Here is a 25,651-nt window from a genome sequence, read left to right as displayed (position 1 = left end):
TGTGCAAACGTTGGAAGGCATACTAAAGGTGTGAAATTCTCTGTAGTTGGAGCACAATGGTGTTATCTGGGGAGCTAGGGCCCCACACAGGAGCGGCAGCAGGACAGGATGGTGCAGACCCTCAGTAACGTTAGGGTCAAGCCCATAAAATATAGGTTATGGTGGCAGCCCTGTCCAGAGGATTAAGATGCTCCCCTGGGAAACAGCCTCCCACCACACCCTACACACAGCACGTGCCACCAGCTCGCCCGCTTACCCAGGCCTGCTTGGGAGCTCACTGTACTCAGGGACACCCAGGCCGGGGCGCCCTGGGTGGGACGACCAGGGCGGGGCGCGCTGGGTGGGACGCCCGGGGTGGGGCACCTGAGACTGGGCGCGCAGGCGCACTGATGCCTCGAGCCCCAAGGGGAGGGCGGGTGCGCGCGCTTCCTCACGCACGCGCGCACGGAGGGGGCGACGGCCGCGGTGACGCTGTTTGCGCCGGGCGGGCGGCGGCGCGTGAGGCGCGCGATTCCCGGTGCCTTGGGAGCAGTGCCCCGGCCCCCGCCGCTCCCGCCGCCGCCATGTCGGGCAGGTCTGTGCGGGCCGAGACCCGCAGCCGGGCCAAGGATGACATCAAGAAGGTGATGGCGGCCATCGAGAAAGTGCGGAAATGGTGAGGGGCCAGGGCCGAGGGTGCTGGAGGGGGGACGCCGGCCCAGGCCCAGAGCGGCGGTGAACTGGCGGGTGGGGTGGGAGCTGACCGGCGGACACTTGGGGGGAGGGGGGGACCGGAGAAGGCGGGAGGAGGGTGCCTCTCGCGTCGGCGTGAGGTCAGAGGGCGCGCCAGCCGCAACCAATCAGCGGGTCGCCCGGCCCGCGGGTCCGCCCACCTGCCCTAGGGCAGCGCGGCGCCCGGAGGAGCTGCCGGCTTTTGGCGGCGCTCGGTCCTTGGGGTCTGTTTCGCGCGCCGGTCCTCGCGCGGGCCTCGTCCCCGCGCCCGCCTGCCTCGGGAGGCTTTTGCGTTCTGAACTGTCCCATGTAAGAGCTAACAATCTCTGAGAGTTTCCCGTTGGCCAGACTGAACGCTCTACGTATTAAGTCGTCTAAGTTAGGTGAGAGCTTCTCGGCAAACCTGCATGCCTCGGGACCAAGTGGTTATTGGAATTAAAAGCCCTGTGTTTCGCCTAATACGGACCCACACGAGCGAGCTGGGTAGGCATTTTCTCTTGGTGGCCTGGGAGCTGTTAGTAGAGGAGTCAGGATCTGCCCTTCGTTTGAAAACGGCTCCTATAGCGTTCGTTGCAGGCGCCGGTTGACCGCCTATTTTGTACCAGAAACAGTGATGCGTTATCACCTTCAGTTTTCACAGCCAACGGTTTGCGCCAACTTCTTGAGTACTTTTCTCTAGCTGATTACTAGTAATACTTTTAAAGTCCGGGTAGGTGTTAGCTCCCTCCAGGAAGCCTTCTCCAAGTTATCCTGTCCTTCACCCTCCACTCCCTTCATTATTATTTTTTAATTAATTTATTTATTTTTGCCTGTGTTGGGTCTTCGTTGCTACGCGGCGGCTTTTCTCTAGTTGCAGCGAGCGGGGGCTACTCTTCCTTGCGGTGCGTGGGCTTCTCATTGCGGTGGCTTCTCTTGTTGCGGAGCAGGGGCTCTAGGCGCACCGGCTTTAGTAGTTGTGGCCCACGGGCTTAGTTGCTCGTGGCATGTGGGATCTTCCCCCACCAGGGCTTGAACCCACGTCCCCTGCATTGGCAGGCTGATTCTTAACCTCTGCGCCACCAGGGAAGTCCCTCCACTCCCTTTAGGGTCATTACCTTGGACTTTATTTCGTGTTTATTTGTCCATTTCTCTACAAGATCTAGTTCCTTAATTCTTTATCAATAAGGGCTTCACATATAGTTGTACTCATAAATACTAGTTAAATAATTAATGATTTTCCCCCTCCAAATCCCTTCCTTCTATGTTTTTTTGTGAAACCTAAAAATGGGCATACCTTTCTCTTCTGGCCATCTCCGTCCTCACCTGCAGCCTAGGGCAGATGAGCATATTCTCTCACCCAGAACTCTTGTACCAACTTCCCTATGATCTGCCTGCTTCAGGACTGGCTCATTCCCCAGTCCATTCATCACATTGTATTTTTCTCAAGTGTGAATCTTCTAGCACTCCTCTGCTTAGGAAATAGTGCTTCATTGATCTCTTCTTGCTCTTAGGATAAAGACCAAAGATGATCCTTCTTGCCCCACCAGACTGGTTCAAACTGCCCTCTTTCCCAAGATGCTGGCCATCTTTCAGTTGGGGCCACACTTCTGTTTCTGCTACCTGGTGTCCTTCTTCTACCCTCTCCTCCCCCTTGCCTAGTTAACTCATAGTTCTGCTCTCCAGTTGCTTCCTCAAGGACACCTTTCAAGATCCCCAGTCTAAATCAGGTCCCCTACTAGAACTTTCCACAATTGTATTAGGTCGAACCATAAGATATCGCCTGTATTTGCCTTTTTAACCAGCAGAAGCGGCAGTTTGATATGGTTAAACCTAGTGATTAGGTTTCTGTGAGATGAGTTGTGTGATGTCTGTTTCCAGTTGGAATTTCGGGTCTGTGAGGATCAGGACTGTGTATCTTGTTCCCTGTGTGCCCAAGACTTAGCATAGGGTCTTGAATATTAAATATTTGTTGAGTAAATGAGGAATAAATGAGTGGCTTGTCCAAGAATTAATTTCAGTTTCCTAAGTCTTTAGTTCATTCTTCTTTCTGTTACATCATAGTCTCTACATTTCTGTGATGTCACCATTTGCTGAATAGCATCATCAATAGCAGCAGTAACAGCAGTTACTTTTTTTGCTTCTTTGTCCTTAAATTGGGATGCGAAACTTGCAGAAGTCATACTCCAGACTCCCCAGCTCTGGCCGTTCATAATCTACACTCTTATTCAACAATGTCACTTGCCTTTCCCTCCCCAGGTATGTGCGGGGTGGGGAGAACAACTACTCATTTTTTAAGGCTCATCTCAAAAGTAACCTCTTCTGTAAAATGAAACCTTAAAGCAGTCTTTCCATGGCGGCTTGGCCTTCACCTCTTCCAGAAGCCAGTGTGAGGCTCAGGTCTGTTAGTTGGAAGCATCCTGTCCTGCTCCTGTGATTATTTTTAAATAGCATCGTGTTTCAATCCACAGTTCCACAGGAGTCATAGGAGTTCTGCCTTCCATGGGATATCCTGGTCTTGCTCTTTCAGCCTTCTTCCTTGCCACCTTCACGTGTTACAGTGATTTCTTTACTTATCTTTTCATTGCTATGAGTTCCCAAGAGAGGGACCCTATCTTATATATCCTTTATCTCCTATAGGGCCTTGTATATTAGGGCTTTATAAATATCAGTGGAATTGAATTAATTTTGGGGAAATAAAGAAGTTTATGCCAGATAGATACCTGAGTTTGAAAATGTGCTGATACTCTATACTGCTGTAGGCTGTGAGGAACAAAAGGTTTTGGTACACTGTACATGAGCAAAGGTGGCAAGTAGAGGGTTCAGAGCTAAAGGCATTTGATAGCAAGGTGTTTCTGGAAGGGATGATTTTGTCCTGAAAGGTAAGGTATGATTTGACGGAGAGGAAGTTTAGAAAGCACTTAAGATTGAAGGAATGATCTGCTGAGAAGTGGGAAAGCACAGTTATGATCAGAAAATCTATTTTACTGTTTATCAGTTCTAAGAAGTGTCTTTGTTTTAGGGAGAAAAAGTGGGTGACTGTGGGTGACACGTCCCTTAGGATATTTAAGTGGGTTCCCGTGACAGACAGCAAGGAGGTAAGTGTGGAAGAAAATCGAAACACCAAAAGGTAACGTCTTCTTTCTTTCTTTGATTGCCTCTTAATTATAATGGAATGTATTTTCCCAGAATTGAGTTGAAAATACTTCAAGGCATCCTCTGTCATTGGTCCACGCAAAGCCTCTTATTTTATTATTTACCCCCCTTGATTCCCTTTCCTTAACTCATTCCTCTTTTCCAGGGCTTGGCAAACTACAGCCCAGGCCTGCTCCCTGTGATTCAATATAGTTTTATTTGAACACACCTATCCCTGTTTGTTTCCTTATTTGTGGCTGCTTTTGAGTTGTAATGGCAGGGTTGAGTAATTGCCATAACACCTAATGGCCTGCAAAGCCCAAAATATTTATTATCTGGCCCTGTAGGAAAAAGTTTGTGGACTCCTGCTGCCCACTGTAGTTTATTACATCATGTGTTTAATATGTATATATGCCTTTCTAATTCCTCTTCCATGGGTTTATTTGGACACCTGAATATTATTATTTTTTTTATTTTTGTCTGCGTTGGGTCTTCATTGCTGCACACGGGCTTTCTCTAGTTGTGGCGAGCGGGGGCTACTCTTTGCTGCGGTGCGCGGGCTTCTCACTGCGGTGGCTTCTCCTGTTGCAGAGCATGGGCTCTAGGCGCGCAGGCTTCAGTAGTTGCCGCGTGCGGGCTCTAGGGTGAGCGGGCTTTAGTAGCTGTGGTGCACGGGTTCAGCAGCCGTGGCTTGCGGGCTCCAGAGCGCAGGCCCAGTAGCACATGGGCCCAATTGCTCCGCGGCATGTGGGATCTTCCCACACCAGGGATGGAACCCGTGTCCCCTGTATTGGCAGGTGTATTCTTTTTTTTTTTTTTTTTTTTTTAAATTTTTATTTATTTATTTATTTATTTATTTTTGGCTGTGCTGGGTCCTCGGTTCGTGCGAGGGCTTTCTCCAGCTGCGGCAAGTGGGGGCCACTCTTCATCGCGGTGCGGGGACCGCTCTTCATCGCGGTGCGCGGGCCTCTCACTATCGCGGCCCCTCCCGTCGCGGGGCACAGGCTCCAGAAGCGCAGGCTCAGCAGCCGTGGCTCACGGGCCCAGCCGCTCCGCGGCATGTGGGATCCTCCCAGACCAGGGCTCGAACCCGTGTCTCCTGCATTAGCAGGCAGATTCCCAACCACTGCGCCACCAGGGAAGCCCTGGCAGGTGTATTCTTAACCACTGCACCACCAGGGAAGTTCTAGACACCTGTATATTCTTGAAAAATACATAGCGTTGTTTAATATTTGTATTTCTAAAAATTTTGCATCTATATATAGCATTGTGCTATAAACCTCTATTCTCTTTTTGTTTTTGAGAACTCTGCATGTTTCTGTAATTGTAAATAAAATTATTATCATTACTCTTGCATTGTATTCTCTTATGTGCAGTGACCACATTTATCTATACATTCTCTGAGTGATAAACACCCAGATTTCTCCAGGTCTTTTTTTCCTGATTGTTTTGAAAAGATCTGAAATATAAAACACGTACAGAAAAGTATCTAAAACATAATGTAGTATATAGTGAAAAAATATAAAGCTAATACCCTTGTAAAAACCACCTAGGTCAAAAAATAGACATTGCCAGCTCCCCCAGAAGGCTCTGTAACTCTTCCCAGCGTCCCCTCCCTCCCCTCTAGAGGAGATCACTCTCCTACTTTTGCTTTTACGACCACTTCTTTAGTCATTTGTAAACATTTTTTTTTTTAATTTTTTATTTATTTATTTATTTATTTTTGGCTGTGTTGGGTCTTCGTTTCTGTGCGAGGGCTTTCTCTAGTTGCGGCAAGCGGGGGCCACTCTTCATCGCGGTGCGTGGGCCTCTCACTATCGCGGCCTCTCTTGTTGCGGAGCACAGGCTCCAGACGCGCAGGCTCAGTAGTTGTGGCTCACGGGCCTAGTTGCCCCGTGGCATGTGGGATCTTCCCAGACCAGGGCTCGAACCTGTGTCCCCTGCATTGGCAGGCAGATTCTCAACCACTGCGCCACCAGGGAAGCCCTGTAAACATTTTTTACGTTATATAAACAGCATCATGAAGTATCTGTTTTTGTATGTCTTGCTTTTTTTGCCTAGTGTTTGTAAAATCATCCATGTTGTATTTGGAGCTGTTTGTTCCTTTTCATTGCTGTATGGAGGTTTTTTTGTTTTTGTTTTTTAATTTAATTTAATTTTTATTTTTGGCTGCATCGGGTCTTAGTTGCAGCATGCGGGATGTTCGTTGAGGCATGCAGGACCTTACGTTGCAGCGTGTGGGCTTCTCTCTAGTTGTGGCCCATGGGTTTTCTCTTCTCTTGTTGTGGTGCATGTGCTCTAGTTGAGGCGCGTGAGCTCAGTAGTTGTGGCATGCAGGCTTAGTTGCCCCGTGGTATGTGGGATTTTAGTTCCCTGACTAGGGATCGAACCCAGGTCCCCTGCATTGTAAGGCGGATTCTTTTTTTTTTTTTATAGATTTATTTATTTCATTTATTTATTTTTGGCTGCGTTGGGTCTTCGTTGCTGTGTGGACTCTCTCTAGTTGCGGAGAGTGGGGGCTACTCTTCGTTGTGGTGCGCGGGCTTCCCATTGTGGTGGCTTCTCTTGTTGCGGAGCACGGGCTCTAGGCGTGCGGGCTTCAGTAGTTGTGGCTTGCGAGCTCTAGAGTGCAGGCTCAGTAGTTGTGGTGCACGGGCTTAGTTGCTCCACGGCATGTGGGATCTTCCCAGACCAGGACTCGAACCCTTGTCCCCTGCATCGGCAGGTGGATTCTTAACCACTGTGCCACCAGGGAAGCCCTATGTAAGGCGGATTCTTTACCACTGGACCACGAGGGAAGTCCCTGTATGGAGTTTTATTGTAGGACTGTACCATAATTTATCTTTCTGATTCTCCTGTAGATGAATATTTGGGTTGTTCCCCGTTTGGGATAATAGGAACAATGTTCCTGTGACATTCTTATTCAGTATATGGGTCAACACGTGCATGGGTTTTCCTAGGATATATTCCTACGGGTAGAATAGCTAAGTCTTAGGATATGTGTATTTTGACCTACACTAGCGAATACCAAACTAGTTTCCAAAGTGATTGTAGCAGTATATATTCTTTTTTTTTTTTTTTAAGTAAGCAGTACCTTATTTTTATTTTATTTATTTATTTATTTATTTATGGCTATGTTGGGTCTTCGTTTCTGTGTGAGGGCTTTCTCTAGTTGTGGCAAGCGGGGGCCACTGTTCATCGCGGTGCGCGGGCCTCTCTGGTTGCGGAGCACAGGCTCCAGACGCACAGGCTCAGTAGTTGTGGCTCATGGGCCTAGTTGCTCCACAGCATGTGGGATCCTCCCAGACCAGGGCTCGAACCCGTGTCCCCTGCATTGGTAGGCAGATTCTCAACCACTGCGCCACCAGGGAAGCCCTATACCAGTATATATTCTTAACAGCAATATGAGTTCTCACTGCTCCAAATCCTCATCAACAGTTGGTATAGTTAGACTTAATGTATTAAGATAACTCATTGTTGGGCTTCCCTGGTGGTGCAGTGGTTGAGAATCTGCCTGCCAATGCAGGGGACACGGGCTCGAGCCCTGGTCCGGGAAGATCCCACATGCCACGGAGCAGCTAGGCCCGTGAGCCACAACTACTGAGCCTGCGCGTCTGGAGCTTGTGCTCCGCAACAAGAGAGGCCGCGACAGTGAGAGGCCTGCGCATCGCGATGAAGAGTGGCCCCCGCTCGTCACAACTAGAGAAAACCCTCGCACAGAAACGAAGACCCAACACAGCCAAAAAATAAATTAATTAATTAATAATAAAAAAAAAGATATCTCATTGTAGTTTTAATTCGGTGATTAATGATGTAATTACTAATGAGATGGAGAACCTTTTCAGCATTCTTTTGGATTTCCTCTTTTAAGAAGTTCCTATTTAAGTCTGTTTGGCTGTGGTCTTTTTCTTAGGACTTGTAGGGATTCTCTGTGTTGTAGACACATACTCTTTATTGATTAAATACTATCTACCTTTTTCCATTCCATGGCTTGTCTTTACACTCTGTTTATGCAGGCTTGAGTAACAGAAGTATTTTGTTTTTGTTTTCTTAAATTTTATTTTTGGCTGCATTGGGCCTTCATTGCTGTGAGCAGGAGCTACTCTTTGTTGTGGTGCGCGGGCTTCTCCTTGTGGTGGCTTCCCTTGTTGCAGAGCGTGGGCTCTAGGGCACACGGGCTTAAGTAGTTTTGGCGCGTGCGGGCTCAGTATTTGTGGCTCGCGGGCTCTAGAGTGCAGGCCCAGTAGTTGTGGTGCATGGGCTTAGTTGCTCCGCCGCATGTGGGATCTGCCTGGACCAGGGATCGAACCCGTGCTCCCTGCATTGGCAGGCGGATTCTTAACCACTGTGCCACCAGGGAAGTCCAGAGTAACAGAAATTTTTAATTTTAATGTAGACAAAATAATCTTTTACTTTATAATTAATGCTTTTAAATGCCTTAAATCTGTTCCTTCTTTGAGGTCACAAAGATATTCTTCCATATAATCTTCTACAAGCTTGTTATTCTGTTTCCATTTATAACACACCTGGAGTTGATTTTTGTGTATTTTGAAGTAGGGGCCCAATTTCATTTTTTTTCCATGTGGGTATGCATTTGTCCCACCAATTGAAAAGACTCTTTTCCTCCTGCTCTGTAGAACCAACTTTGTCATATTCCAAGTGTCCGAATATGGGTCTGTTTGTGTGTGTTGCCTCCAGTTTTTTTTGGTAGCACAGATGACTCTGGTGGACATCCCTTAAACCATTGTCCTTGAGGACTTGTGGGAGGTTTTCTCTGGATTAGATGCGCAGGAGTGAGATTGCTCTGTTACTGGCTGTACGTACATGATTGTTTTTACTAGATGCTGGCTGTCAGGTCTCTCTCCTGAATAGCTGCACCCGGATAGTTAGTACACTTCCCCAGTTGTGCTGCAGGGCTCCTGTTTCCCACATCTTCAGCAACATCTGATATTATCTAACTCCTAATTCCTAAATCCTGCCAGTCTGATAGACATAAAGTGGTATCTCTTTGTTTATTTTGCATTTCTCTGAACACTAGGGAGGTTGACAATTTTATCTTTTCAGATATCCTTTTTATTCATTTAGATTTCCTCTTTTCTGATTTCTTTTTTTTTGCCCTGAGGCTTGCGGGATCTTAGTTCCCCAACCAGGGATTTAACCCAGACCCTCGGCAGTGAAAGCACAGAGTCCTAACCACTGGACTGCCAGGAAATTCCCCTCTGATTTCTTGTATTGGGTTTCCTCTTTACTTTTCTGATTTGCATGGCTTCTTTGATTGATATTCTAGATATTCTAGAAGATACCGTGTCTTCTTTTGATTTGTATTTCCCTGGTATATCTTGTAATTCTGTTTTTCCCCGTTTTACATTTTTCTGCTTATTGGGCATATTGGGAATAGGTTTAGCTGTGGGTGACAGAAAACTCAAAGTAGTAATGGTTTAAAAAAGTTTTATTTTATTCTTAGAGAAACAGAAATATGCAGTCTAGGACTGGTGTGGCACTTCTGCTCTAAGAGTCCCCAGGGACCCAGGTTTCTTGCAACCTTTCTGTTCCTTTTTTTTAAAATAAATTTATTTATTTATTTTTGGCTGCGTTGGGTCTTCATTGCTGTGCGTGGGCTTTCTCTAGTTGTGGCGAGCGGGGGGCTACTCTTCGTTGCGGTGCGCGGGCTTCTCATTGCGGTGGCTTCTCTTGTTGCGGAGCATGGGCTCTAGGCCCACGGGCTTCAGTAGTTGCAGCGCATGGGCTTAGTTGCTTCGCGGCGTGTCGGATCTCCTGGACCAGGGCTCTAACCTGTGTCTCCTGCATTGGCAGGTAGATTCTTAACCACTGCGTCACCAGGGAAGTCCCACCTTTTTTTTTTTTTTTTTTTTAATAATTTATTTTTAAGAGAGTAATGGTTCTATTCATTTTACTTTATTGTGGTAAAATACACATATAAAATTTAGCATCTTAACCATTTTTTAAGTGTACAGTTCAGTAGTGTTGAAGACATTCACTTTGTTGTGTAATCCATCTCCAGAACTCTTCATCTTGCAGAGGTAAACTCTATACGCATTAAACAATTGCCCATTTTCCTCTGCTTCATGTTTGACCTCGTATCCAAGTTTGAGCTCCAGCCATCATTCAACACATTCAAGTTCAAGGCAGCAAGAGAGTGGAAGGATGGGCAAATGGTATTTTCATGAATTTAAGGAGTTTCCTAGACGTCTCCTCTGGACATGTATACTAACTATGTGTGTTCATAATAGCTGTGGCACATTTAGGGGCCGGAAAGGCCGTGAAAATGTCACCATCTAAACATTCTACTTATATGGACAAGGATTTCTGCCGTGATACACTTTCTTTTTTCTCTTCACCTCATGATGACTAGACAAATTTTCTTCTGATTTGAAAGTTCCACATTTTATTTTTAATTTTTTTATTGGCTGTCTCTAACCTAATAAGACTTATACTTACTGTTTTTCTGTATCAGCGTATAAAGCTTATCAAAATCTGTGTTTCCCCTCTGAGCCTGAACACATTTTTAACCACCCCTGGTCTCTACCTCTGCCCCCCACTTTCATTCCTGCCCTCTCCTTAGTTTTGAATGGAATTTCAGGTCAGATATTCTGTTCAGATATTTTTGTTTTTACAGACATTTCTTGTTTTAGTCATTGCTTAATTAGACAAAGTAAACATTACTAGTTACTTACTAACCCTTTGTACCTATTTATTATTGCTTTCTCTTAGATTCATTTCTTTTCTTGCTGGAATACACCCTTCAAGAGTTTTGCCAAAGAGGGCTTGTGTGGAGAAAACTTTATGAAAATATCTTTGTTTTACTTTCATGTTTAATTGATAATTTTACCTGTATATGAAATTCTAGGTTAAAAATTATTTTCTTTCAACATTTTGAAACTATTACTCAGTTGTTGTGCTTCTGGTTTTCTGTTGAGAAATCTGATGTCAGTCTAATTCTTGATTTCTTTGTAGGTGATTCTTTTATATTCCTGGAAGCTTTTAGAATTTCTTCTGTTTGACCTGGAACTTCTGTAAGAATATCCTGTAATGTGGACATCTAGCTTCATTTCTTAACTTTTAGTTTGTTTCATCTCTTTATTTTGTCCTCATATATTCTTACTTCTCAACCCAGTTTTTGCTCATTAATCTTTTCTTCAGCTCTATTTATGCTAATAAACTCGTTCACTTAATTGTTTTTTCTTTTTTTCCATGCTGCGCAGCTGGCTTGTGGGATCTTAATTCCCTTCACAGGGAGCAAACCTGGGCCCCAGGCAGTGGAAGCGTTTAGTCCTAACCACTGGATTGCCAGGGAATTCCCTCATTCACTTAATTTTTATTTTGAACGAGTTTATTATTCATACCAAATTTCCTTTGTTGTTGGTTGTTCAAAACAACTTTCCAGTGTCATCCTTATCTTTCTGAGGAGACTTGCTATGTTTTATTTCAATTCTTCTGTCCCAGTAGTCTGCTTCTTCTGGTATAGCTTGTTCTGTTTATTGTCTTTCATGGTGCTTGTTTTCCTCCAGTGTCTGGTTAGTTTTTTCTGTGCACTCATCTTTTATTCCTTTTGACTCTGAGCTGCATTGGTTAGAAATGTGTAACCGAGGCTTTGTGTTCCCTCCTCTAAATGGATTTAGGGGATGGGATTAGCCTCAGGGTTCAGCCTTTCCCTTTTCCCCTCTCTCATCTTCCCCTGCCTCCCAGGGAACTCCCTAGTACCAGTCTTCCACATGCTGCCTTTATCTGGGAGCAGCCATCCTTGTCCAGCCAAAGGAGCTGGTGGATGAAAGTTACGGGGGGGGGGGGGGGGGGCTCTGGAGTCACCCTTTGTTTTTCATCTAACCCTGGCTCTGGTGATGCCAATACCCATAAGGGCCAAAGGTCAGGCCGCTAGATCTCTTGGGTAGTGTGTACGTGTGGGGGAAGGACACTGCCAGCGACCCCCGCCCCATTTCTCACATATAAGACCCTGGCCCTTTCCTATTTCAAGTTCTCCTGCCCAGGACTCAGCTCCTTTTGTCTCTCCGAAGGGCTTCTCCCAGTGTTTGTGTTGGTTTCTGAGCTGGGCCCTGAGGTCCGTGATAGTGTGCCATCCTCTAAGGTACTAGCATAGAGCAGTTAGGTTAGGAAAAGTAGAAAATGACCAAACCGGTAAAGAAAAAAATGTGAAGGACATAAGGGAGTGGGGCACTGCTGATGGGAGAGTAAATTGGGACAAACTTTCTACAGGTGAAGTCGATCATATATGTATACTTAAAAGCTTAATTAACCAGATGGTGGGAATCCTTTCACAGTGTATACGTATATCAAATTAACCCAGGGTACGCTTTAAATATCTTACAATTTTATTTGTCAGTTACACCTCAGTAAAGCTGAGGGGGAAAAAGCTTTCAGAATATTTATGCCTTTGATCTAGAAGTTTTATCTCTAGAAATTTATCCTCAGGACATAATCATGATGTGTACAAGGTACATCTATAGTGTTGAGCATCACAATATTATTGTTCGTGGTATTTAAAAATTGCAAGCAAAATAAAGATCTTATTGTAGAGAATTCATAAAGTGATTGTGCACCTGTATATTGTAAAGCTTTGTAACCATTATAAAAGATGGTATAGAAGATTATTCAATGGCATAGAAAATTTTTTTTTTTTTTAGGAAGTTACATATTTTATTATTAAACTGTTTCTTATTTTCCTGCAAGGCTGTTGCTTCACTGTATAAAAATAGCACAAGCAAACACAGTATATTGCAAAATTAAGATAGTAATGTTCTTAATTGGACACTATGCAACTAACAAACTTTTCTCCACTGCCATTTATTTCCAGTGGCAAGTTCATTGAGTCTTTTTTTTTTTAAACGGCAATATTGCCTTTTATTTATTTATTTATTTTTTAATACATTTATTTATTTTTGGCTGCGTTGGGTCTTCGTTGCTGCACGTGGGCTTTTTCTAGTTGTGGCGAGCAGGGGCTACTCTTAGTTGCGGTGTGCAGGCTTTTCATTGCAGTGGCTTCTCTTGTTGCGGAGCACGAGCTCTAGAGCGCAGGCTCAATAGTTGCAGCACAAGGGCTTTGTTGCTCTGCGGCATGTGGGATCTTCCTGGACCAGGGCTTGAACCCGTGTCCCGTGCATTGGCAGGCGGATTTTTTTTTTTTTTAAAGTATTTGTTTATTTATTTATTTATTTATTTATTTATGGCTGTGTTGGGTCTTCGTTTCTGTGCGAGGGCTTTCTCTAGTTGTGGCAAGCGGGGGCCACTCTTCATCGCGGTGCGCGGGCCTCTCACTATCGCGGCCTCTCTTGTTGCAGAGCACCAGCTCCAGACGCACAGGCTCAGTAATTGTGGCTCACGGGCCCCGCTGCTCCGCGGCATGTGGGATCTTCCCAGACCAGGGCTCGAACCCGTGTCCCCTGCATTGGCAGGCAGATTCTCAACCACTGCGCCACCAGGGAAGCCCTGGCAGGCGGATTTTTAACCACTGTGCCACAGGGGGAGCCCCATTGAGTCTTTTGACCTAAATCCGGGGATGGCTGTAAGCAAGTTACAGTATTATATAAGGTTAAGATAACAATGTTATTCTTGAATTACATAATTTTTATAACTAGTTTTACCACAGATAATTTCAGGAATTCTGAATATTATAACTGGAGACTAGCCTACAAATCATAGGGTGTTGTGAAAAAGATGCAGAGTGTTTATCTGAAATCATGAGGAAGTTAAGGGGTATTTTCATCAGGCAACATTGTTGAAAGTCGTTTCTTTTGCTAAAAGTTGCTTTTTAAAAATCTGTCCACCACTAATTTAAGACAACTATGCTAGATTAAGTTGTTTCAAACTAGTTTATTTAGGGGTTCCATTTTCACTCAATAGATTTTATGTATTTCTCATACGCTTCTTCACTCATTAGTTCATCTAGTTCTGAAGGGTTACTGAGTGTCATCTTGATCAGCTAACCATCTTCATAACAAGATTTGTTGACAAGTCCTGGATTTTCTGCTAGAGCTTCATTCATTTGTTACATCTCCTGATAGAGAAGAATGGAGTTCACTCGCAGCTTTCACACTTTGCAAAGCACCAGATTCCTCGTTTGTTCAATTTTGTCCCAACTTCAGGCAGACTACAGTAAACATCTCCCAAAGCTTACTGTGCAAAATTGCTGATTCCCACTGTTCCAACACCGTTTTCTGTTGTTACCCATTCATGTCTGTCTGTGAATTTACGACCTGACAGCAGAGCGGGTCCGGTGCTCAGCGCCCGGACGGCGCCCACCCGCAGTCCCCAGGGCCGCAGCGGGCAGGGCGTGTGGGGCGCAGAGGTGGCGCGCAGGTTGCAGACCGCGGCCCGCACGCTCCGCGCCACTCGCAGCACCATGTTTGCAGAGAAAAATGTTTTTAATATGGTGAATGGGGGAGGGGGAGCAAGTTATAATGCTGACTCATGAGCCATTTTCATACAGATACATGTATAGGTTGTCTCTGGTTGTACAGGTGATTTTCATTTCTTTTTCTGTATTTTCAGAATTTCTTATAGTGAGTGCATACTTTATGTGAGCACAGAATCATTAAAATAAAGATAAATGAGAGATCAGAAAAAAAATAATGATAAAGCCAAATGTTGGCATGGGTGCCATGATGCTCGTACTCCAAATATACTGCCAACCTCCTTGTAGAGAGTGGTGAGTGAGCCACAGTGTATTTTAAGAAAAATATGTTTAGTTTATACTTTTTGATCTAGAAGGAATTTTTTTTGTGAATTTAGTCACATAATCCAGGAAAAAGTGAAAGTTGAGCATTGTGGGTTTATTCCTACTAGCAATAAACAAAAACAATCCTAAATAAGGTAAAGCTAAATGTCCACTAGTTGAGTAGTGATTAAGTGATTATGATGTCTGGAATATTGTGCAGCTAGTAAAAATCATGTTTATGTAGCCTCTGCAGTAACATGGTAAAGTGTAATTACATTAAAATTATGTCTGTATATGAAAAAATGAAGGGAAGGACTGCATATATGTGTACAGTTGATTTATTGCCGAGCTAGTACTGAGAGTATTAAGAAACACTAAGTTGTATTACTAGTACAATGCCCGTACAATAAATAGGCAAGTATAAAACGTATGAATTGGTAAATTTGAGATTATTCAGATTTGAACTTTTGGCCGTTGGGATGCTCTCATTTGCAAATGCTTGGATTGATGATTTCCTGTCCTGTGGATTATTTCCTTGTTTGTTGCAAGCTAGTGCTTACCTTCCCACTGTGGTTCCCCCACATGTGTAACCTGCATCCTGCTTGAAGGCAAAGGTGGACATGGGAGATCATTTTGAGTGGATGGGGTGGATTGGTGAGGAATAGAGCTAGCAGGGGCCCCTTGTCCTGTCACTGCTTGCATTACATATAAAGTGACTCCTTCCTTTGTCCAGTCAGAGGTTCTTTCTTCTTTCACTTTTTTTTTTTTTCTTCCCTGCTGCGCTACTAAAACAGGGATCTTTCTCAAATGAGTATTTTGTGTTTCTCACCCATGCATGTAGGGAAGGACTGGATAGAGCATTCTTATCCGGGCAGAAAGCAGAAGAGTCCTACAGGGGGCTCTGGTGGAAGATATGTATCTGCCTCTCACTTGCGATTCATGATATTAGCACTGGAAGGGTCCATTTTTACTGACAGAGACACTGAGGCCTGGGGACACCTTGTCCAGGATCCTGTTATTCCTCGGGTCCTGGATTCTGAAACCGCTGTTGTTCCTCCTGTTCCTAATCCAGACCTCTCTGGTGTCTCAGCACCTTCTCTCTCTCTGTGAGTCTTCTGCTTGGCTCTGTCATATTCCTCTTTTTTTCCTTTTCTAGAAAGAAAAGTCAAAATCGAACAGTTCAGCAACCCGGGAACCTAATGGCTTTCCCTCTGATGCCTCAGCCAATTCCTCTCTCCTTCTTGAATTCCAGGGTGAGTTGCATCCATATGTCTTCCTTGCAGGAAAATGAAAATTTAGATGACCCATTAATAATCAGAAGAATAGTCTGTGTGTCATTTCAGTGCCTACTGTTTTGCTGGTATCTTCCTGGGCACTTTATGGAAGGCTTTTCATTTAAACCTCACAATAACCCTGCAAGAGAGACCACAGTCTCCTCACTTATCAGTTATGGAAACTGAGGCTCAGAGAGGTGAGGTTACACATCTAAAGTCACATCACTTGTAGGTGGCAGACTCCATGGTGGGTCCCGGTTTTCTGGATCAGAAGTTCTTTTCTTTAGACTGTGTATTTAATGAGAGTGCCTCAGAGGAGACCCCCCCATGCCGGGGCATCTGCCCATCCACCCTTAGCCCAAGCTCTGCCTCCTAAACCAGTCTTCGGTAGACGTCCGGCCTGAGTCAGCACTACACTCCTAACATTACCTTTTATACCTGTGTGGCAGCTACTGTTTATGAAGCACTTTCACTTCAGTTTCTTATTTGTATCTTTACATTAGCCTGTGATATAAACCAGGCAGTTATCGTCATCCCTATTTCAGAAAACTGATGCTTGGAGAAGAAAAGTATTTGCCTAAGCAGAAGAGCGACAGAGCTTTATTCTTTTTTGTGATAAAATGCTACTTCCATCTTAGTATAGAAGGTGGTGGTCATCGTAGGATAAAGACTAGAAAGGGCTCACAGTTTTCTCTTCGGAACTAGACTGGGAGCGCCCAGGTATCCCCTCCTCACTTCTTCCCCAACCCCTGCAAGGTCAGTGTGGTACAGGAAGAGAATACAAGGGGAATGTTCTCTGGCTGTGTGAGATGTTCCATCATAAAGCTCTGGGAGACATGGGAGGCTCCATTTCCTCAGTCTGGGCGCTATCTCATCCTTTTCGTTCATTGAACATTTAATGAACTCCGACTATGTGCCAGGTACTATGTGCTGCACTGGAGATTCAAGGACCAGTAAGCCACAGAGCCTGCCTGCGCAGAGTGTAATGGAGGGAGACTGGTGTGTAATATAGTAAGTGCGGGTGTGCACGGGAAACAGCAGGAGCATAAAAGAGAGGGTGGTCATTTCCACCCAAGGGAGCCTGGGGCACGAGGCTCTGTGGAGGAGGTGATGCCCGAGCTGAACGTGGGCATGTGCAGGGGCTTTGCAGGAAGACCGGAAGGAGCATGTCGAAGCAGACGCTGGTACTTGAAGCTGCTCTTAGGCTCGAGTCCAGTTAGGCAGGAGCCGGGCTGCGTGGGGAAGAGCAGCAGGCGGTGAGCCTGGAGCTCAGAAGGGAGTTTGTAGGTTGCGATAGGGCCCTCTCGTGGGCAGTGGGGAACCCACAGGGGTTTAGCAAGATCACTCTGGCAGTGGTATGAGGTCCAGTGGGGGTGCCTGAGACTGCGGGAAGGGCAGTTAGGTAGTTGTGGCTGGAGGCCAGGCGAGAGATCATGAGGGCTGAGCTGAGGCCACGGGAGAGGAAGGAATGGGCAGGGGCCGAGTCAGAGCAGTGGGTGGGGCAGATTTGGTGACTGGCTGCTGCAGGTCAGGGAGAGGAAGGCCCTGCAGACTCTGTGTTTTTAACTTAGGTGGTGACTTTAAGCCTTCAGACAGCGCTTCCCAGGTGGGATCCCACGGTCCTTGAGGCGAGGCGGTGAGATGGAGCCTAGGCAGGTGCAAGGGCCCGAGCTGACCACCTCCAGACACTATCACCCTCCTTCAGACAGCCGAGAATGGCAGACAGACTGTCATTTTCTACACCTCTCGTATTGTGAGAAAGGTTGAGAGGCACAGCTGTGTTCCTCCCTTCACTGGACGGTGGGAAAATACCAGGTCCCAGCTATATAACTGGTGGATAATAAAGAAGGGGTTAATAAGCATATCTTGACCTTCCTGAAATATAAATGTTGCATAAACTTAAAGATTCTGGCTGTATCTTGTGGTGCTTAGAACATGTGTCATAAAATAGAACATGCTTAAATTAATCAATTTAGACTCTTGTTGGTAATTTGCAGTGCACAGAAGCCCCCAGAATGTCTGCCTTTGGTTCAGGGGCTGTTTACAGCCGTGATCATTGTGTGCCCGGCTGTGTCCTCGCTGTCTGCAGAGACACCAGGCCCTTGGCTCTGTACTGAGTTACTCTCAAAAGTGACCAGCCTCAGCTGTTGCCTTTGTCATGTTTGGTTTTCAGATGAAAACAGCAACCAGAGTTCCGTGTCTGATGTCTATCAGCTCAAGGTGGACAGCAGCACCAACTCGAGCCCCAGCCCCCAGCAGAGTGAGTCCCTGAGCCCAGCGCACACGTCCGACTTCCGCACAGATGACTCCCAGCCCCCCACCCTGGGCCAGGAGATCCTGGAGGGTGAGTCTCTGCTGGCCCACGATGCGCGTCTTGGAGGGCCTTGCTCTTGCTCTCGATGTTTCTCTTCTTCAGAGTCACAGGTTAGAGAAGCTGCCCCAGAGCTGGCAGCTTCAGGCCGTTTGTCAATTGTTGGAGCCTATTTTGGGGAATGGTTGTATTTTCCCCTTTCACAGAATGAAGAAAGAAAACAGCAACACAACTGAGCGCCAGGCTCTCTGTAAGGAAGGCACTTTTCATATTTGATGCCTGGTATGATTCTCTCAAAAACCCCATGAAATGGCAGCTGTTATCTCCATTTTACAGATGAGGAAGTAGTCTTAGAAAAGTTCAGTTGCTTGGCCATGATCACACAGCTCGTAACTTGTGGAACTGTGTGTCTCATTTCATTCCTTCTAAGCTCAGAGCTCGTGCTCTTTGCACTAGATCCTGCGAATTTCTTCCTATAATGTATATTGATTCTGCGGCCTGTGTTGCCTCTTCACCAAGGCGTCTCCACATAGCTCCCAGGAACACTCCCCCAGCTTGGGGCAGAGATTCCACAGGAGTCTCCCGCCTCAGGACGCCCTGCAGTTACGCTGACCTTGCTTTTTCAGAGCCCTCCCTGCCTGCCTCAGAAGTTGCTGATGAACCTCCCACCCTCACGAAGGAAGAACCGGTTCCATTAGAGACACAGGTAAGGAGGTGCTTTGGGTTTCCCAGTTTCTAAGAAAAAAGTAAGGGCTCTGTTAATGTGCACTGGCTCTATAGCATGGGATGTGCTGTAGATGGGAAGGCAGCACGGACGCTGGGCTCCAGGTTATAAGGTAGGGGAAGAGGTTTGGTCATCTGTGAGACAGTGGGGGGTGGACTTCTGGGTTGTAATTAGGGTGGAAGGGGAGGTCTGGTTCAGAGGGATGGCCCTATGATTCCATGCTCTGGCTGCTTCTAGATTGCTGAGGAAGAGGAAGACTCAGGTGCGCCTCCCCTGAAACGCTTCTGTGTGGACCAACCCGCAGTGCCGCAGACAGCGTCGGAAAGCTAGCACCACCCTGGCACCCTTCGCCTCCTGGCCCCAGGCCTCTCTTGCATTCTGGTTCTGGCTGTGCTGTGCTGCTGGGCTAAGGGCAAGCACTGGGCTCCAGAGCCTGCACATAGGAGCCTTCTGGGCTGGAAGGCTGACATAGGACTGGGGGTCGTAACGTCATCTTCCCGTCCCTGGCACCTGTGTCTGCTTGATCCTGAGAAGAGGAGCACTCCTGTCCTTTTTGCACCCCAAGTAGGCTGGAGCATCGGCCACTCCAGGGTTCATCTGTCACCTCCAGGCAGCAGTCTCTGCTCCGGAACCTCTGGACTGAGCCGCTGGTGCTTCGACAAGAGGAAAGAGATGTGGAAGGCATCCTCTAGAGAAGAGAGTGCCTAGGGCTTACTTGAATTGAATGGAGACTGTAGATTCGTGGACTTTCCCATAGGGCTAGGGGCCCTGTAGGCTGCTGTTGGAGAATGCCTGAGTAGACTCCGGAGGCAAGGGAAGGGCTTCGCTCCATGAGAGGGCGGAGAAGTCCATATAGATTTCTTGCTGTCCTGGCACTTCTGCCCATTCCTGAGGTTATCCTGCCTCTCATGGGCTCTCTGGCTGCTGACAGTCCTTTGTCCCCCACTGTAACCATCCCCTTCCCCCAACACACGCGCGCGCGTGCACACATGCACACACACACACGCACGCGCAGCTTTTGCTGTTTCCACCTGGACATTTCATTCCAGCATCCCCTGCCTCCCGCCACGGTCCCCAGCACTCCTGCCGCAAACTCTGCCCCAGCGAGAATTTGAGGTTCTGACAACAGCACCCATTCCCACAGTACTCCTTCAGCTCAGACTGTCTAGAAAGTTCCCTTTTCTTTGAAATCTGCATGTTTAATTGAACCTCGTGATTTTATTTTTTGTTTCAAAAAAGTTTAAGAAAATGGAAATGGGCAACAGTGAGTGAAGACATATTTTAGCACCGAATAGAATATTTTTAAAATTAAACTATTTGAAATATGTCTTGTTGGTAGCTGAGTGCTTCATTCTTGCAGGTTGTGGAGGGCAGGGGCTGGGGGGCGTGGTGGCTGAGTGCTAGCAACGTCACTGTGGGCTGGGCCCTGCCAGTTGTCTTCACTCCCACAGAGTGACTTTCCGATGAAGATGATTTGGAGACTCCATTTGAAGTTGTCATGTACTTGGAATTCTACTTCTGTCCCTGCCTACACCAAATGAAAACCTGTGTACACAGTACAGCTCCAGGTCCTTAGGAGGCTGACTTTTGTTCTTTAACTTTTTTTTTATTATGGTAAAATACACAACCATAAAACGTACCATTTAAACCATTTTAAAGTGCACAGTTCAGTGGCACTAAGTACATTCACAGCATTGCGCAGTCATCACCTCTGTCTAGCTCCAAACATTTTCATCACCTCAAACAGAAACCCATACCCTTTAAGCCCTCACTCCCCATTTGCCCCTCCCCCAAAGGCCCTGGCTATCATAAATCTGCTTTTTGTCCATGGGTTCCTTTTTGCTCCTGATTCCAAAGGAAAACAGGAGAGTCATGGTGGAAAAGAATTCTACATTCTATATCTCCAAGAATTTCATATTCTGGACTTCCCTGGTGACACAGTGGTTAGGACGCCACGCTCCCAATGCAGGGGGCCCGGGTTCGGTCCCTGGTCAGGGAACTAGATCGCACATACCGCAGCTAAGAGTTCACATGCCACAACTAAAGAGCCCACATGCCGCAACTTAGGGAGCTGGCGCAACCAAATAAATATTAAAAAAAAATTTCATTTCCATATTCCCTAAAGCGATTCCTCTCATTTCTCTTAGGGGCTCCAGGTGTCATGGATGAAACTAGAATCCTAGTTAATTCTGTTGCCTTTTTTTTGTCATCTCTAGTTGGTTTTTTCATCATCTTTAGTTGGTTTTTTCTTAAAAATTTAACAGGTACTAAAAAACTTTAATGTCACAGATACTAGAATCATATGTGGTACATGAAGTATGTCTTAATTTGTTTAAACAAAGGAAGCTATTGAAAGTATAATGACCAAGAGACCAAAAAAAATGACCAGGCAGATTTTGGAAAAGAATCAAATAGAGGATCCTTTTAGTGGGGAATAGTATTTAGAAACCTAGATAAACCTAGTTTTGCTAAAGAGGAAGGAGTCTGAGGGAAGAAACAGAAACACAGGACAGATTGTGGAGGGCCTTGAAGGTCACGTCAGAGTTTGGTTTTACTCTGTTGGCTTTAGGGAGCCAACCATTAGAAGCCAAGAACAGGGGAGTGACATAGCAAGATGCCATGGAGAGGAAAGAGAGGGAGGCAGGGGGACAAGTTGGAAGGACCCTGCCAACCTTATCCAGATATATTTGCACTTATCAAGAGGAGACTTAGAGTTCTGTGAGTTTGAGGATAGAACAGTGATAGGTACATGGAAAACAGTAAAATTACACGAGGCAAACCAGGGGAAACAAAAGAAGAAAGGAAATGCAATCAGTTCACCATGTGGATCATTTGTGAATAATTCATAATCATAAGTTATACACTGACTATTGATTTGAACTATTGCAACACAATTATATATGCTTGTATACGTGTATGGTGTTTCTGGGGGATATAAGAGGGCTAAGTTCTCAGCTTCCACTGACTAAAGTCAACAGCTAATATTAAAACTGGAAAACTAAAAACAACAGCAATATATATGTTATTTAGAAATAAGGAGGTAAATACCAGAGGAAACAGCTTAACGTATTGAAAATGGATGCCTGGGGGAAGGGAAGCAGGAAGTGGATGGGGGAGAGCACTGCAGGGCTGCTTTTTGTAGAACTATTTGTTTTCTTAACTCCGTTTATATGTTTCCTTTTTGGAACCATGTCCATTTTACCATGAAAAAATACGTAATTTTAATGTAGTTTAAAACGTTTTTAAAGAAGAAAGTCATTACAGTAGCAGTTTTGGCCAGAAATAATTGAAGTAGGATGCAGTGGGGATGGCAGGAAGGGGATGGTTCACGATTTTAGGCAGGCAGAATTGCTGTCATCTGATTGACCCTATGGCTGTGGAGCTCAAGAGAGGTCAAGGCGGAGCCTGTGAGGTCGTGAGGAAGGTGGGGCCATTAATAGAAATAAAAAACACCCACACAGAGCAGGTGATGGAGGGAACAGAGATCATACACTGCAGATTTGGGATGTTTTGAGGTTTAGGAACCAACAGGACAGGCCGGAAAATACCAGCCAGAAACTGAAACTGTAGGGAATTCCCTGGCCGTCCAGCGGTTAGGACTCCATGCTTCCACTGCATGGGGCACGGGTTAGATCCCTGGCCAGGGAACTAAGATTCCTGCTAGCCACATGGTGCAGTCAAAAAAAAAAAAAAAAAAAATGACAAGCTGAAACTGTCTAATCAAGGGTTTCAGTCTGCATCAGTGAAAGAGGGGTGTTAAAAAATCTTGTGTTAATTAGCTCCATTGTTTGTAAATTGGAGCCATAGAAAGAAATGGAGGACAACCATCAAGCAATAGTCACATTAAAGTTTATTACTTTTTTCTATTTTAAAATGAAAATATAATCACTATAGAAAAACAAATGGAAAAATATACAAAAAGATAACGAAGAAAATAAAACCAACCATAACTCCATCTCTCCAAGGTAAACACTATTCTTTGTTTGGAGAGACACTTCTCAGCTCCTTTTCTTGGGACTCCAGCTAATAGGCTGTATTCACAAAGTCCCACCTCTAGCTTCCACTTCGGTCTGCAGGATTTCCAACTGTGTTCTGGATGGCTCTCCAGGGTACCTCCGGTTCTTATGGCTGAAACTGAGCCCATCAATGAGTCTCCCATTTTAAATCTCTGCTTTGCCACCACCAGGGCTGGATTCCAGTCCACAGCAGCCCAAAGCACTGAAATGACTACGGTGACCATTCTCATGTGCAATTAGATGCATTTTTTGAAATATCAAAAGTTTCCAAAATTTGTTTTTTGGATGTTTTTGGAGTTCTTATTCTGTGTGTAGTCTGCCGTTAGTTATCTAGTTCTGCAAGTGTCCATCCTATTAGCCACTTAGTCTGTGCCTCAAATCTGGCCACCTGTCTCCACTGATCTTTTTTTTTTTTTTTTAACTACCCTTTACTGCTTCTGCCTCCATTAGATTTACTAAGCACGTGTGTTTTTTAAAATTTTTTATTTATTTATTTTTGGCTGCATTGGGTCTTCGCTGCTGTGCGCGGCCTTTCCCTAGTTGCAGTGAGCAGGGGCCACCCCTCGCTGCGGTGCGCGGGCCTCTCATTGCGCTGGCCTCTCCTGTTGCGGAGCACCGGCTCTAGGCGTGCAGGCTTCAGTAGTTGTGGCATGCAGGCTCAGCAGTTGTGGCCCACGGGCTCTAGAGCACAGGTTCAGCAGTTGTGGTGCACAGGCTCAGTTGCTCTGCAGTATGTGGGATCCTCCCGGGCCAGGGCTCAAACCCGTGTCCCCTGCACTGGCAGGCGGACTCCCAACCACTGCGCCACCGGGGAAGCCCCTCCACTGATCTTGCTACAAATTTGAGGCCCTTGCCACCAGTGCCACAAACTACTGCAGTTCCCTTCTATAGGGTCGCTCCAATTCAACCCTCACACGCTTTGGCCAGGATGATGACTTCCTCTGCCACTCTCATCTCTTGACATTTTCTGCCTGAAAAATCCCTATGTTTTAGGCACATTGTCCTGAATTTACCAAGTCTGCTCTGCTGCTCCCTCTGCCTAGAAAGTTCGTCCCTCATTTCCTCTGCTTAGTGGAGTGTGCTACTTACCTCTTCACAATCAACTCAGATGCCACATCCTCTGAGGTCTCTCCTAATCCTCTTAGAAGAAATGGCTACTGAAGGAAGATGAGCTCCCTTCTCTGCTAGGTGATCAGAAGGAGCTTCATAGAGATGGCGTCTGACCTACATCAATGGAAAAAAAAAAATGTTGCCTGCCATATCAGTAAACAAAGGATGTTGCAGGCAACAAGCCATCACCTTACAGCTGAGCCATGAGGGAACTCAGGATAGAAACAGGATGCCCGCCATCTAGCAGTGCCTCCCTCCCCAACCCCCAAACTCAGGAAGAGAAAGCACAGGATACTGGCCCCAGATAGCTGAGGTGTATATCAAAGGAATGATTTCGGTGAGCCCTGACTTTTGCATCTTCCCATACATAGAAAAGCACTAAATTTCTTAACTTGAGATATCCTGTTTTCTTTAACAGTAATCTTTCGATGTTCTGACTACTACCTGGTCTTTGTTGCAAAAACTCCTATGTATCCTGGCTCCTCCCCTACCTCTTCCAAGCAGTCTCTCAGAGCTATCTGAGATGTTGGGTCCTGGACTTAAATCCTCGGTTTTGTCTGCCAAATAAAACATAATTTTCAACTTTTAAGTTGTGCTTTTTTTTTTTCCAGTTGACACCTAGAACTTACCTTTTACCGGGGGGTATCCTTCTCACTTCAAGGTGAGAAGAAAAGGAGAAAAAGGTCTGGCATTGGCATGCTGCCATTCAGGGACATCTAGCAGTCTAGCCCTGTCGAAGACCAGGCTGGGAAGGTATGTTCTGGGCACTGAAGATTTCTGAACCAAGGGAGACAATTTAACCAGGGATGAATGATTAATAAGTGTGTTTCTGACTGTACTGGATAGCCAAGCAGATTTTGGACTATATGGGTGTAGTGTGCTTGGAAAAGTAGCTCAAATGTTCTCACTCTCCAGGCACAATTATTGCTGTTTTCTTACTGCGCACTTCGTACAGCATTCATCACACAGAACTGTGATTATTTGTCTCTCATTTTTTCAAGTCTCATTTTTTTCCCCTGTAGCACCCAACACAGGGCTCTGAACATTGTAGGTGCTAGTAAAGACTATTTGAATGAAGGTATGTATTTTTAATAGACATGTTTAATATATTTTTCCAAAGAAGCTTCTGTATTATCCTTTCCAGCAAGCCCCTAGAAGCAAGCATTATACTAAATATCCAGATCTCAACCACACTCTAGTCTAGAAGCAGGTAACTTTGGGGGGAGCAAGGCTGGGGCTCAAGTTATCCCTCGTAGAACCTTTGCTGAGGTAAGGTCTGGAGGTTACTTCCCGCCAAGCCCTCCTCCCATCCGCCCCACCCGCGCATCTCCGGGCGTGGCCGAGAGCGGCGCCTTTAAGAAGGGGGCGGAGCCCAAGTGAAAAGACAAAGCCCCTGGCCGCGCGCTCCCCCTCCCCCCTCCGGCGCACCACACGGACAGTGGTGCCCGGATGTCGGTGTCGCGTTCGGTGACAGATGGCGCAGTGTCTGTATATGTTAGAGGGCTTCTGTGGCCTGACCTCTTTGAATTCCCGGCCTTTCGGTCCCCCGCTGTCCCCCACTTTCAACTCCGCCGCTGGAGGCCCGCTCCTGTCACTGGCGCTTACATAACGTGACCTTTCACCTCTTCATACTGCCCTCTAGTGCGCTGCAACCCAACTAGGCGGCCCGGGAGGGGGAGGGACCTAATCACAGAGCGGCAGCTC

At 46.0% G+C, this 25,651-nt stretch overlaps 1 protein-coding gene and 1 pseudogene across 1 annotated transcript; one reads left to right on the top strand and one right to left on the bottom strand.

Annotated features, from left to right (window-relative positions):
- The first annotated feature begins 421 nt into the window (after window positions 1-421).
- On the top strand, window positions 422-20,148 carry BCL7B (BAF chromatin remodeling complex subunit BCL7B). The gene is made up of 6 exons (XM_057529650.1): window positions 422-655; window positions 3,710-3,785; window positions 15,669-15,765; window positions 17,960-18,130; window positions 18,724-18,803; window positions 19,059-20,148. The coding sequence occupies exons 1-6, from the start codon at window positions 564-566 to the stop codon at window positions 19,149-19,151; spliced, it is 609 nt and encodes a 202-aa protein (XP_057385633.1). The 5' UTR covers window positions 422-563; the 3' UTR covers window positions 19,152-20,148.
- On the bottom strand, window positions 13,663-25,589 carry LOC114238450 (glycine cleavage system H protein, mitochondrial-like; annotated as a pseudogene).
- Window positions 25,590-25,651: the final 62 nt, after the last annotated feature.

This window comes from Balaenoptera acutorostrata, chromosome 15 (assembly GCF_949987535.1).
Source record: "Balaenoptera acutorostrata chromosome 15, mBalAcu1.1, whole genome shotgun sequence".
Classification (NCBI taxonomy): Eukaryota; Metazoa; Chordata; class Mammalia; order Artiodactyla; family Balaenopteridae; genus Balaenoptera; species Balaenoptera acutorostrata.
Note: the sequence above shows the minus strand (reverse complement) of the source record. Positions and strands in the feature narration are given on the sequence as shown.